The 12,712-nt window shown below is 41.4% G+C and overlaps 1 protein-coding gene across 1 annotated transcript in view; it reads right to left on the bottom strand.

The window, feature by feature from the left end:
* Window positions 1–2,231: 2,231 nt before the first annotated feature.
* The window catches only part of LOC132774475 (sodium-dependent neutral amino acid transporter B(0)AT1-like), a 36,043-nt gene continuing 25,562 nt past the window's right edge, over window positions 2,232–12,712 (bottom strand). The window contains exons 9-12 of the mRNA XM_060774622.2: window positions 12,144–12,348; window positions 8,727–8,886; window positions 4,907–5,069; window positions 2,232–2,510 (exon numbers count right to left, since the gene is read on the bottom strand). Coding sequence (XP_060630605.2) covers window positions 2,298–2,510; window positions 4,907–5,069; window positions 8,727–8,886; window positions 12,144–12,348 — 741 coding nt within the window. The 3' untranslated portion in view covers window positions 2,232–2,297. The remainder of the gene's footprint in view (window positions 2,511–4,906; window positions 5,070–8,726; window positions 8,887–12,143; window positions 12,349–12,712) is intronic.

The raw sequence follows: 12,712 nt of genomic DNA, 5'->3' as shown, positions 1-12,712 counted from the left end.
CAAATAGGTACTTTCAAAAAAATCCATACAGTTAGCTCTCCCAAAGCATTACATTCTGGCCTAACAACACAAGCAAAAGATTTTGAAAAAGTTGAAATCCAACTTACTAATGCCTTGAAAGATCTCTCCAGCTACTTCAAAGCCTAACCCTGCTAAGACACAAGTGTGTGTTTTCCACCTACACAACAATGAAGCCAACAGAAAATTGAAAGTCACTTGGGAAGGTCAAGAGCTTGAACATTGTTTCCATCCTAAATATCTCAGTGTCACCTTTGATCGAACACTAGCATATAGGAAACACTGCTTGAACACCAAGTACAAAGTAACTGCACACAATAACATCATGTGGAAACTTACTAGTAGGGCATGGGGTGCAGACTCAAAAATAGTAAGAACATCAGCCTTACCTTGTCTTACTCAAGTGCCGAGTATGCCTGCCCTGTTTGGCATAGATCTGCCCATGCAAAGCAGGTGAACATAGCATTGAATGAAACATGCAGAATAATCACAGGATGCCTTAAACCTACACCTGTTGATAAACTCTACAAGCTAGCTGGCATTGCCCCCCCCCCCCAATGTACGATGGGAAGTTGTTGCTAAATGTGAGAGAAATAAGGTTGAACACTGTGAAAGCCACCCACTACTTGGCTACCAGCCTCCTCCCAGTAGACTCAAATCAAGGAAAAGCTTTATGAGAACTACCACTCCTCTTGGCGTCCCCCCCAGCAACAGCAAGGGTATCCCTCTGGGCAGCGAAACCAGGAAACCCCAACTGGATGGCCCCCCATGAGGGTCTTCCTCCAGGGGCAAACCAAGAATGGGCAACTTGGAAGTCCCTGAATAAACTCAGAAGTGGAGTGGGCAGATCAAAAGACAACCTGGCAAAATGGCACTACCTAAAAGAATCCCACACCTTGTGTGACTGTGGAGCAGAACAGACAACTCCGAATCTCTATGCTTGCCCACTATGCAGTGCCACATGTACAGAGGAAGTATTGTTGGAGGCTCCAGACAATGCCATTGCTGTTGCCCGTTTTTAGTCAAAAGATATTTAGCCACCTGACCTCCTTCTATTTTTATCGATTTTATACTAATTTATGCAATGCTTTTGATATGAAATAAATAAATACAATAACATTCTGAAGATGCAACACTTGCCCAAATTTGGCTCATTTTGGAAACCTTACTGAGGCATTATTGTCTCTTGTAGTATTTACATTAATTTACAGATCAGCCTGCGAGTTGTGGACTGTCTACAGATGCCACATGCAACTCCTGGAAAGATTCCATCAGCGCTGCCTCTGGAAAATCCTTCAAATCTCTTGGGAAGACAAGCGGACAAATGTCAGCGTTCTGGAAGAAGCAAAGACCACCAGCATTGAAGCAATGGTCCTCCGCCATCAACTCCGCTGGACCAGCCACGTTGTCCGAATGCCTGAACACCATCTCCCAAAGCAGTTGCTCTACTCTGAATTCAAGAACAGAAAACGAAATGTTGGTGAGCAGGAAAAGAGATTTAAAGATGGGCTCAAAGCCAACCTTAAAACTCTGGCATACACACTGAGAATGGGAAGCCCTGGCCCTTGAGCGCCCCAGTTGGAGGTCAGCTGTGACCAGCAGTGCTGTAGAATTTGAAGAGGCACAAATGGAGGGTGAAAGAGAGAAATGTGTCAAGAGGAAGGCGCGTCAAGCCAACCCCAACCAGAACCGCCTTCCACCTGGAAACCAGTGCCCTCCACAGTCACCTACGGACCCACCACCAGTACACTGATCTTGGAAGACTATCCTACTCGGACAACGAGGGATTGCCTAAGTAATTAAGTACACATGTGCAGTTTCAGCATTCTGTGATAAATAGAAGTGGGTCAGGGAATTATTATTATTATTATTATTATTATTATTATTATTATTATTATGTAAAACTCATTGTTTTCAGTTCAGATGAAAAGGAAGATTGATAATTCCACAAATTTTAAAAAGAACCAAACTACTCATTTCATTGTTCAAATATGATCAGTTTAATAATACAGTATTGCAAATAGAATTGTTCAATTTTTTATGCAAAATGGCGGCTCTCATGTGGAGGGGCAAAGTAGCAAAAATGTATATCAGTTATCAGCAGTATCCAACCCCCAATCCAGTAACTCCTGCAGGCAGTCATTCAAGATGTGAGTCCTGTATAAAATCTGAGATCCTCCAAATACAGGTATAGTCTGATCTCAAGGTACAGAGATATCAATGTTTTGGATCCTCTCGGTGATAAGTCTTTTTTTTTCATTGTGTTCCAGAAGAGTGCATTACACCTTATTCCTCAGTTCTCCCTTTATTGACATTTCTGAGATGGCATTAACTAGATCCTGCCGTCCGGGATCTCTTCTCTTCACCAAAGTTGCAATGCCTTTGTAGATGGCATATCCAGGAACACACAGGCTGGGTATTCCCGCAAGGATGACAACAATGGCATAAACCCAGTTAGGGTATTCCACTGATTTTGATTTGGGAAATTGATCCTGTGGAAGGAAAGAAAAGATTTTCAGACATTTGGAGCATGGTTAGGATGCAGAGAATTTTACATCCAGAGGTGTGAGTGTTAGGCTACAACTTTAGCAATCCCCCTTTAAATAAATATTGCCAAGAAAATTCCATGATACGCTCACTTTATGGTGAGCATAGATTGGAAACAACCCCTCCACGCGTTGCTGTGGCCAACCTTCCCTCCCTCTTTCTCTCCTTTCTTTCTCTCCTTCCTACCATTTTTTCTTTCCTTCTCTCCTTCCTTCCTTTCTTCCTTCCCTTCCCCTTTTCTTTCTCTCCTTTCTTGCTTCTTGTAATGAATCCCTTACCTTAGCTGGCTCCCTGATAGCCTAAGGGAGTGGGCTTGGCAAAGCCATGGCATCCATTTTGGAAAAGGGAGATAGGGAGAAGCCATTTTAGTTAGGTTTGCCTTGAGGGGGTGTGTTCAAGTCTTAGAGGGAAAATAAGGAGGCTAGAAAGATGGGGCAGAGCCTAAGTGGTCTAGAGGAAAAAAGTGTCCTTTTAAACCAGGGGCTTGAAGCCTCGGTTAGTTTGTTGGAGTTGGAGTTTGGGTGTTAGAGAGAGCACTTAGTGTTGGTGTTAGTCAGAGCGGGTTTGGGTTTAGAGAAGAAGATTGGGTTAGTCTTTTGTGAAGTATTCAGAGTAGCTATTGAGTAAATAGCTAGAATACTGTGGAGGAGCAATACGCAGTTAGTGGTCTGTTCAATTCCTAAGGAAGTCTAGTTCAGGATTGTGCAGAAGTCATTGATACTATGTATGTGTTTAACTGTTAGAATATATATTTGTGTTTGTAACAGTAGCTAAAACTAGAGTTATCTGGTTTGAATCCACAGTGAGCGTTGCCAAGGAGACCAGGCAGGCTAGCTCAGGAGAGTGAGAAGTGGGCGGAGCCAAGCTGGAAAAGTTATAGGCGTCTTTAGAAAAAAGCAGTGAGTGTGTGAGAATGTGGAGGCTTGAAAAGCCTGGGAGAGACGTGTGTGTGAGCAGTGGGGGGGGGGTCAGTCTAGAAGGGCTAAAGAGAGAAACCTGGCCAGTTTCTTTAGTCAAGGAAGACCAAAGGAAGCCTGTTAGGATCCCTAGTCAAGGAAGGACTAGAGATCAGAGATTTGATCAAGGAAAGATCAAATTGGAAGGCTAGTTATAGTGGGAAACATTGTTCACTAAAGAGCTTCACCTCAGTAAAAGTTGGCCACGAGCTGTGTTATTTGAAAGAGTTGACTGTATTACAAACCAAGTGATATTCAAAGTTCTATAAGTTATTTAACAACCTGCAACCATAGCTTTGTACACAATAAACTTGTTATCTTTTGTTGAAGACCGTCTCATCTCAATTAATCTGCGTCTGTAGAGCCAGATCTCATCGGTGGTACCTCAAATACCTAACGTTGGTGGCAGTTACCTTAATTTACAACTAATAATTGGCCTCCTCTATAATAAATTCTTATACACAATTGAGGCCTGAGATTAATTCCCTCCACAATCATCCACATCTGCACAATTGGCTTGCACATCTTCTCAAGGGTATTTTTGGTTAGATTCCTGAGGGGGATTTTTGGGAGTTACTGTCAGAGATTAATTTCCTGAAGTAATTTTCTGTGGTGGAACTTTGAAGACTTGTAACCCAGAAGATTTTAAGATTTTAACTCTAACGCAACCACAAGCTTTGTATGCCAGTATTTTACTGAAACCATTAAGCATTTGTATCTGAATATTTCAAGCTTGTTCAATAAATATTCTTGTTATTTTATTTACTCATACCAGCCTCAGTGTGAATACCTTTGTGGTCAAAGTATTACTAAAAATCAGCTTCACAGCAGCCTCTAAGAAACTATAGTGACACAGTGGTGTTACAGAACAAAACTCACAATATTACCTCAGCCTGATTAATATTGAAATGGTGGCAGCTGAATTCATTTGAAGAAGCATTTTAAGTCTCTCAGCTCTAGTGTTTCCCAGTTCCTAACCTTTATAATACTAGGTGTCTCACCCCTTCACTGAGTATATTGGTATACTCAGTGTGATGTATCTCAACAATTAAAATAAAAAGATACTTAAATATATAGTTGGTTCAACAACCATACTCCCTCTTCCTTTTGACGGCTTCATATTTTTGGGTGAATGACAATGACATAAGCATCCAGTATATACCAATTAATAGCCACATTAAAACAGCTCATTAGTTTCTCTAGGGTTAAGTAATTTGTTTTACTTACCTACCCAAACAGAATCCTTAACAAACAAACAAAAAACCCTGAGTGGGGAAAAGAAGCAAAGAAAGATTGGGCAAAAAAAGGCAAAGGAGAGCAGAGGATGAGAAAAGAGAAGCTTACAAAATGGTTTAAGGAGTCTTCCTTTAGGCAGGTCTACTTACATAATCAGGGTCCCAGATGTTATATTCTAGTCTTTCTCCCACTTTCACCACAAAGTAAAAAAGGAAAATAACTAACATAATGAGAGGGCTAATAACTCTCCAGGTCGCCTGCCAGAAAATATTGGGTTTATGCCCAATCATAAACTCAATATCGTCGTTAAATCTGGAAAAGACAGAAAGAAAGGTAAGGGCTGCCTTAGACATGCATTTGAGTTGCCTGAAAGCTATTACATATTATAAATGGTTGTTGCAGACATACAGAAATCTACTCCAAATACATAAAATCCAATAGTTTTCAATAAAATCTATTAAAAATTCCCAATGCTGGTTATCAAGTGCAGCAAAATCAACTGACACACCCAAGGCATTTTTTATTAATTGATTTCTAAAAGCTGTTTTCCAGTAGTAAATCTTTTGATATATCAACAGATTCCGACAGGTTCCAACCAAGAGATGGATGATATATTGTCATTCAAACACTCTTAGTCAGACACGTGGATGTGAGAGAGAGAGAATGTGTAATGCAGTGGTTCCCAAGCTGTTGTTTTTTTTTACTAGGGAATATTGCCTGATTACTCTCCAATATTAGTTCCAAAAGGATTACAAATCCGTTTTGGGTCAACTTCAGATTCGGTTTGGTTATTTGGGATGGTGATTCAGAAAATTTCATTGGATAGACCACATCAGCTCTAGTTTCTGATACAGACCCTCCTTCTTGGAAGAGTCGTTCCCAGATGGTGAAGCTGGGGGACACCTGCTCGGACTCCTGGCCTTTGACCTGTGGGGTCCCACAAAGTTCCATTCTGTCTCCCATGCTTTTTAACATGAAACCGCTGGGAGAGGTCATCCGGAGTTTTGGAGTTGGATGCCATCTCTATGCAGATGACATCCAACTCTACTACTCCTTTCCACCTAATTCTAAGGAAGCCCCTCGGGTATTGGATGAGTGCCTGGCTGCTGTGGCTTTCTGGATGAGGATGAACAAGCTGAGGATCAATCCTGACAAGACAGAGGTCCTCCTGGTCGATCATAAGCTGGATTGGGGTATAGGGTGGCAACCTCTGCTTGATAGGGTTGCACTCCCCCTGAAGTCACAGGTCCACAGCTTGGGTGTCCTCCTAGACTCATCACTAACGCTTGAAGCCCAGGCATCGGCGGTGGCTGGGAGGGCCTTCACTCAATTAAGACTCGTGCGCCAGCTGCAACCATACCTCGTGAAGTCGGATCTGGCCAGGGTGGTCCACACCTTAGTCACCTCCAGATTGGATTACTGTAATGCATTCTACGTGGGGCTGCCCTTGAAGACGGCTCAGAAATTTCAATTGGTACAACAGGCGGCAGCCAGGTTACTAACTGGAGCGACTTACAGGGAGCGGTCAGCCCCCCCTGTTTAAGGAGTTCCATTGGCTGTCGTTCATTTTCCGGTCCCAATTCAAGGTGCAGGTTCTTACCTACAAAGCCCTGAACGGTTTGGGACCCGCCTACCTGCGTGACCGCATTTTGGTGTACGAACCCACACGATCTCTTTGATCATCTGGGAAGGCCCTGCTCTTGCTCCCGCCCCTTTTGCAGGTGCGATTGGTGGGGACAAGAGAGAGAGCCTTCTCTGTGGTGGCCCCCTGACTCTGGAACTCACTTCCCAAGGATATCAGGCAAGCCTCCACATTGGCAGTCTTTAGGAGGATCCTGAAAACGTGACTGTTCCAGTCTGCCTTCCTTGAATAAAGGAAATAATTCCCTTCAAAATGTCCTGAGAAGCACTTTAACTATCAATTGGGTTGTTCTCCCTACATTTCCTTTAAAACCCTCCTACTAGATACATCCAACCTATCTCTGTTCATGCCCAACATTTATTTTTAAAATTTTAAACTATTACATCTGGCCCGGCCATAGGTTTTTAAACCCTTGTGTGTTATTGTCTATATGTTGAGTTATATTAATTGTATTGTTTTATTTGCTTATTGCTTGTTGTTTTTACTGATGTGTTGTTGGGCTTGGACTCATGTAAGCCGCTCCGAGTCCCCTTGGGGAGATGGTGGCGGGGTATAAATAAAGTTTTATTATTTATTATTATTATATGCCATCCAGTAGTTGCCATCTCCTCACCCATAGAAAACAAGCTGATCATCCACAGAAAATAATCTAGAGCTGATATGGCCTATCCAATGCCATTTTCTGAAACAGCACCACAAATAACCCCAGGAACAGGCCTAAAAACAAAGACACTAAGAAAAAAATGTTTTTGGTTGGGTTATGTTATTATCCATGGATTTTGTTAATGTTTGTGTATTTAAAAAAGAAGGTTGAAAAAATTCAATAGAGTGCGAGACCCAAGAAACTGTCTTTAATGGCTTTCCCACACCTTCTCGCCACAGGTGCATAGCCACGAGGAAGGGGACATGGTCCGTGGGAAGTTGCAATGGTGTAATAACGGTGAGGCCATGGACCATATTTTAGTTCTTGCGGACCACTGGTGGTCTGCGGACCACAGGTTGGGAACCACTGGTCTAATGTCTTGAAATTAAAAAAGATAACTACCGTATATACTCGTGTATAAGCCAACCCGAAAATAAGCCAAGGCACCTAATTTTACCACAAAAAACTGGGAAAATTTATTGACTCAAGTATAAGCCGAGGGTGAGAAATGCAGCAGCTACAGGTCAATTTCAAAATAAAAATAGATACCAATAAAATTACATTAATTGAAGCATCACTAGGTTAAACGTTTATTAATATTTACATAAAACTGTAAGATTAGACTGTCCAACTCTGACTAAATCATTATTCTAACCTTCTTCAATATACATGTGTTTATGTATCCTTCCAATAATAATAGAGTAAAATAATAAATGTAATAATAATAATAATAATTGTATTATATTGTAATGTAATATAGCTGAGTCATGCACTGCTAATGGGCTTCTATTGGAAATGCTGAGTCATGCATTAACTGTATATAGAACTTCATTTGGGGAATGTGTTCTGGCCTAGTCCAGGTGATTGTGAATGATGTAATCCTGGGTCTGAGTTAAGTTAATGAGTTGGGAACCAATCAGAGATTGCTATGTGTAATTGTATAGAATTGTATATAAGGAAGTCATGTACAGTGTATTCTCTCTTCTTGTGCTGTGATGTTGTTCGTCGAAGGCTATATGTAATTAAAAAAACCTGTCTGCTAAGACAAGATATAACTGTATGCTGTGGTAAGTTTGTAATATCATCTAGACTGGGGGAAAGACAATGGTAAAACTGACAATGGCCGGGCATGTGCTCAAGTGTCTGTAAAAGAGTTACAGAGTGACTACAGGCTGTGGGAGCAGTTGACTGAAAATACTGTGCAGGAAGAAGCTACTGGAAAGCACTGCTGAATTGTGAAATTAATCTCAACCGTTAACCTATAAATGCAATAATATTAATATTATTATTATTATTAATAATAATAATAATAATAATAATAATAATAATAAGTAAAATAATAAATAACCTTGACTCGAATATAAGCCGAGGGGAGCTTTTTCATCCTAAAAAAGGGCTGAAAAACTAGGCTTATACTTGAGTATATACAGTAATTCATAATTATAAACCACTATGAAGTGCACCATAACCATTCAACGAATAAATACATTGCACCTCCTACTATTAAGGAGGTAATAGTATTTATATAGAATTTTAAGTGACATTTCTGTGATTCATAAAATGGCCCAACAAAATTGATAGAAAGTATTTATTTCGTACTTCAAATGCATGGCGTAGGAAAACTACACAACTCTAGCACAACTTTAAGATAAGCCTGTAGAGAGGCAAGCAATTGACATCTTACCGGTCTATTCCATATATATAGACGACTGAAAACATCTCACAGAAAGCTATAATCAGCAATGGAATGGATCCAGCAAAGTTGTCAAACAAAGCCAGCCAGTAGTTTCCAGAGTTCAGCACAAAAATTATGGCGATCAAGAAAGACACCACACAAATGAGACCTGCGAACAGACAAGAGATAGCAAAACTATGTCAGTCTAAATACAATGTAAAAAAAGGGGGGGGGGGGGAAATGGGGAGGTTCATTGCCTTCTGATGGAAGATCAATAAGGATTTACTACCATTTCACTTTGTGTTATTTGATCCTGTGGTGAAAATAATTATTAGATAATTTTATGTTTTTAGAGTGGCAAAGAATATATTTCTTGGCATCTGGTGACTATTTTGTAATTCCACCCAAGCTGTATCAAGGTCAGACCCCTCTGTCACCCTGCTTGAATTATTCAATCGAATTGTGCGTTAGAGGTAAATCTTGCCCGGTTTTGTGACCCGGCTTTCATTGGGGCCCCCGAACCATTTTTTTGGGAGCCTCCGGAAATCAGGAGGGTAGCTATTTCTTTTCGGTATGGGCCTCAAAAATCGGACCATTATGGGAGGGCTTCCCACCAACTTCTGTTCTTCTTACTTGGCACCTGCTGTTTCTATTCTAGAATAAGAGGCTGTTGCGTTTCAGAATCGGTGCTTTAGATGTGGGGAATTATGTTAATGAGGTTCAAGATTAGTTTAAAGATGGCAATGGTTTGGTCAGTGATAGTGATGCAGAGAATGACCAGGAGATCCCTGTAGTTTCCCATGAGAATGTCCCTAAGGAGTATGGGGATGATGGTGTGCTTTCTGAATTGTTACCAGAGAGTTCTCATGAGAGATGACATGAAAATAGCTCAGCACCTGCAGAAATTAATGAACAAATAGATAACGAGCCCAGAGATAGACGAGAAGTGTTCAGTCAAAACAGGAGAGCTGTGCAAAGGCTTAGACGCTCTGCCAGGCTTTGACAGAAAACAATAACAAAGCCTCAACTAAAGAGAAACCAATTTCTGACCGCTAGTGACCTAGATAACGAGGGGATAAAAGTCTTACGTTTGAGAAGTGTAGTCAGATGAAGCATCGTTTAGAATCATACCAATTTCTCGTCCTTGTTTTATGGAAACCCTGATTTGAAGTTTCATGCTAAGGTATTTCTTGTTCATGGTTCTGGATTCCTGGATTTCATGATTGCTTACCCAAGCCTTGGATCAATGTATTCCTGATTTTCTGGGCTGTATTGGAGGTGTTGTAGTAGGGTCTGTAGGCAACGCTGCAACTGGTAGTAGGAGTGGTAGAGGAGGGAAACGAGGTGCCCAGGTGTTAGATGAGGAGCAGCAAAGGAAGAGAATCCGGGAGATACTTATGTCACCCACTGATGAAGAATCCTTTGAAGGTTTCTCTGAGAGTGAAATGAGTGAGGAGGAGGAGGAAGGAGATGCAGATGGGAATAGAGGCATTAAGAGGATTTCTCGAGAGCAGGAGTCAGACGAGGAGCGTCAGAGAAAGAAGATCCAGGACATACTTACTGCTTCCACAGAGGAAGAGGATTTCATGGGCTTTTCTGGGAATGATGTGTCTGGGGGTAATGGGGATGAAGAGGAACCACTGGATTGGACCAAGGTTCAGGAGATTCAAAATGTGTGTACTCAACCAACGTCCAGTGACACTTTTGAGGGGTTTTCTGGTGGCAGGAATTGGCAATCTGGTGATACCATGGGATCGTGGGGAGACCTAAGTCTTGTCAAAAGGTGGAAGAGTTGGAAGGATGGGCGTTGGCGTTCAGCTGTAGAGGCTAAGCCAGCTGAGAGTGATGAGGATGGGGTGGAGGGCAGCTCATCATTGGATGATAAGCTGTAAGATAAATGTAGGCACTGGAATGATAGAACTTTGCAGTAGGCAAAGTGTTGGTTTCGTGCCTTGGGTCTTGTCACTGCTGCTTTCTTGTTAGGTTTGGGTCCTGGATCTGCAGGTTGCTGCTTACTTCGTGTACCGACCGGCTTGGATTCTCGTAAGTGTGGAATCTCCTTGACTTTGGACTGTTTTTGACGATGACGTTGCCCTTTGGACTTTGGAACTTTCAACTGGGATGTCTTCGACTTTGGACTGCTTCTGGATGACGGCTTCTCTTCACAGCTCTTTGTTTGCTTATTATCTTTGAACTGTGTGATTTTGGTGTGTTTTGGAAAAACTCTTATTTAATCCGGATTTTTTGCCAGTTTAATCCGGTTTATTTTCCAAGTTTGTTTTTCAAGCTGCAAATTGCTGCAAAATTTGACCAGGGGCACTGAAGCAAGTGTCTCTGAGTCCTGTTTACTTTGATTTAATAAACTATTGTTTTGGATATACTCCTGTGTCTGGCTCTTTAAGGCATCTGGGTTCCGACAGGAGGTGTGTGGACTTTGCTTTTATGGACGTTGCTGAACTCTACCTTGGACTAATTTTGTTCCTGCTTATCTTCTTACCTAATTGGATTTACCTATTTTTTTAAAGTGCTTTTTACTTTGCTGCTTTTTATTTATCTTCAATAAAAGGATTTTTTTCCTATTCAACATGTGGTATTTAAAGTCAGAGGATTATTCCTGTTCCAGAGTGCAACAGTGGTGCTTGGTTGTAGGCACTGGCAGGCGCACGTGCTTTCTGGGCCTGCATGTACACCACGCAACACACGCACTCTCCTTGGAAAGAGAGTGTGAGTGTGGTGTGGCATGCAGGCAGGCCCAGAAAGCGTGTGCACCTGCCAGTGCCTAACAATATAGCGTCTCTTATTTCAGAGCAGGGGTCCACAAACTTTTTAAACAGAGGGCCAGGTCACAGTCCCTCAAACTGTTGGAGGGCCGGATTATAATTTGAAAAAACATGAATGAATTCCTATGCACACTGCAATATCTTATTTGTAGTGCAAAAAACACTTTAAAACAATACAATAATTAAAATGAATAACAATAAAATGAATAACAATAAACTTCTTAGTATTTCAATGGGAAGTGTGGGCCTGCTTTTGGCTGATGAGATAGGATTGTTGTTGTTGTTTGCTTTCAAGTCATTTCAGACTTAGGTTGACCCTGAGCGGGGGCCGGGTAAATGATCTTGGAGGGCCGTATCCAGCCCCCGGGCCTTAGTTTGAGGACCCCTGTTCTAGAGTAAGAGGTGCTCAGCTGCAGATGCATTCTGGGCCTGCCTGCACACCCCGCCACACACTCGCTGTCTTTCCATGGCAAGGAGGCAAGTACGACTACAGACAAAAGCAGGCTTTTGTGTTGAACAGATTTTCGAGCAAGTAGGGGGCTTCTCATTTTGTGCTCCCGAAGAAACGGAAGACACGAAAGAAATGGTAGAAACGGTAGGAACGAATTCTGCGCACAACTCTATTATTCAACAATTTCCAACTAACCTGTGACAAGTTCCTTAGGCCATTTTTTGGGTATTATTTTGAGTTCTTCTAGAGGTACCATGACACCTTCCATATTCCCAAACATAGACGATAAACCCAAGCAGAACAGCATGATAAAGAAGAGGATGGACCACAGTGGTGAGACGGGCATTTTGGTTATAGCTTCAGTGAAGACAATAAATGCTAAGCCTGTTCCTTCAACGCCCTGCACAAGGTAAAAGATAAAAAACTGTAAAATGATACATAATTTAAAAATGTATTTGTTAGGACATTGAGAATATTAGCTAATTATTATTGTTTTAAATTATGTGACTGCCTAACACATATAGGTCTATCTCTCATTAGTGATACTCAATTTTGAGACCCCAACATGTTTCCTAACTGGATTTGGAACACACACAGTTAGGTCCTACTTCATGCAACTTTTAATTTAGGTATAAAATTTGCCGTGACAAAATGTGCCAAGAAGAAGCTTGACTTTCATGTTAAATTATTTTCAAAAATCGATTTAAACTATCAGGAAAGCTATTGCCTTCAGACTGAGCTTCTAAGGGACCTTCCACACTGCA

Source organism: Anolis sagrei, chromosome 4 (assembly GCF_037176765.1).
Source record: "Anolis sagrei isolate rAnoSag1 chromosome 4, rAnoSag1.mat, whole genome shotgun sequence".
Classification (NCBI taxonomy): domain Eukaryota; kingdom Metazoa; phylum Chordata; class Lepidosauria; order Squamata; family Dactyloidae; genus Anolis; species Anolis sagrei.
Note: the sequence above shows the minus strand (reverse complement) of the source record. Positions and strands in the feature narration are given on the sequence as shown.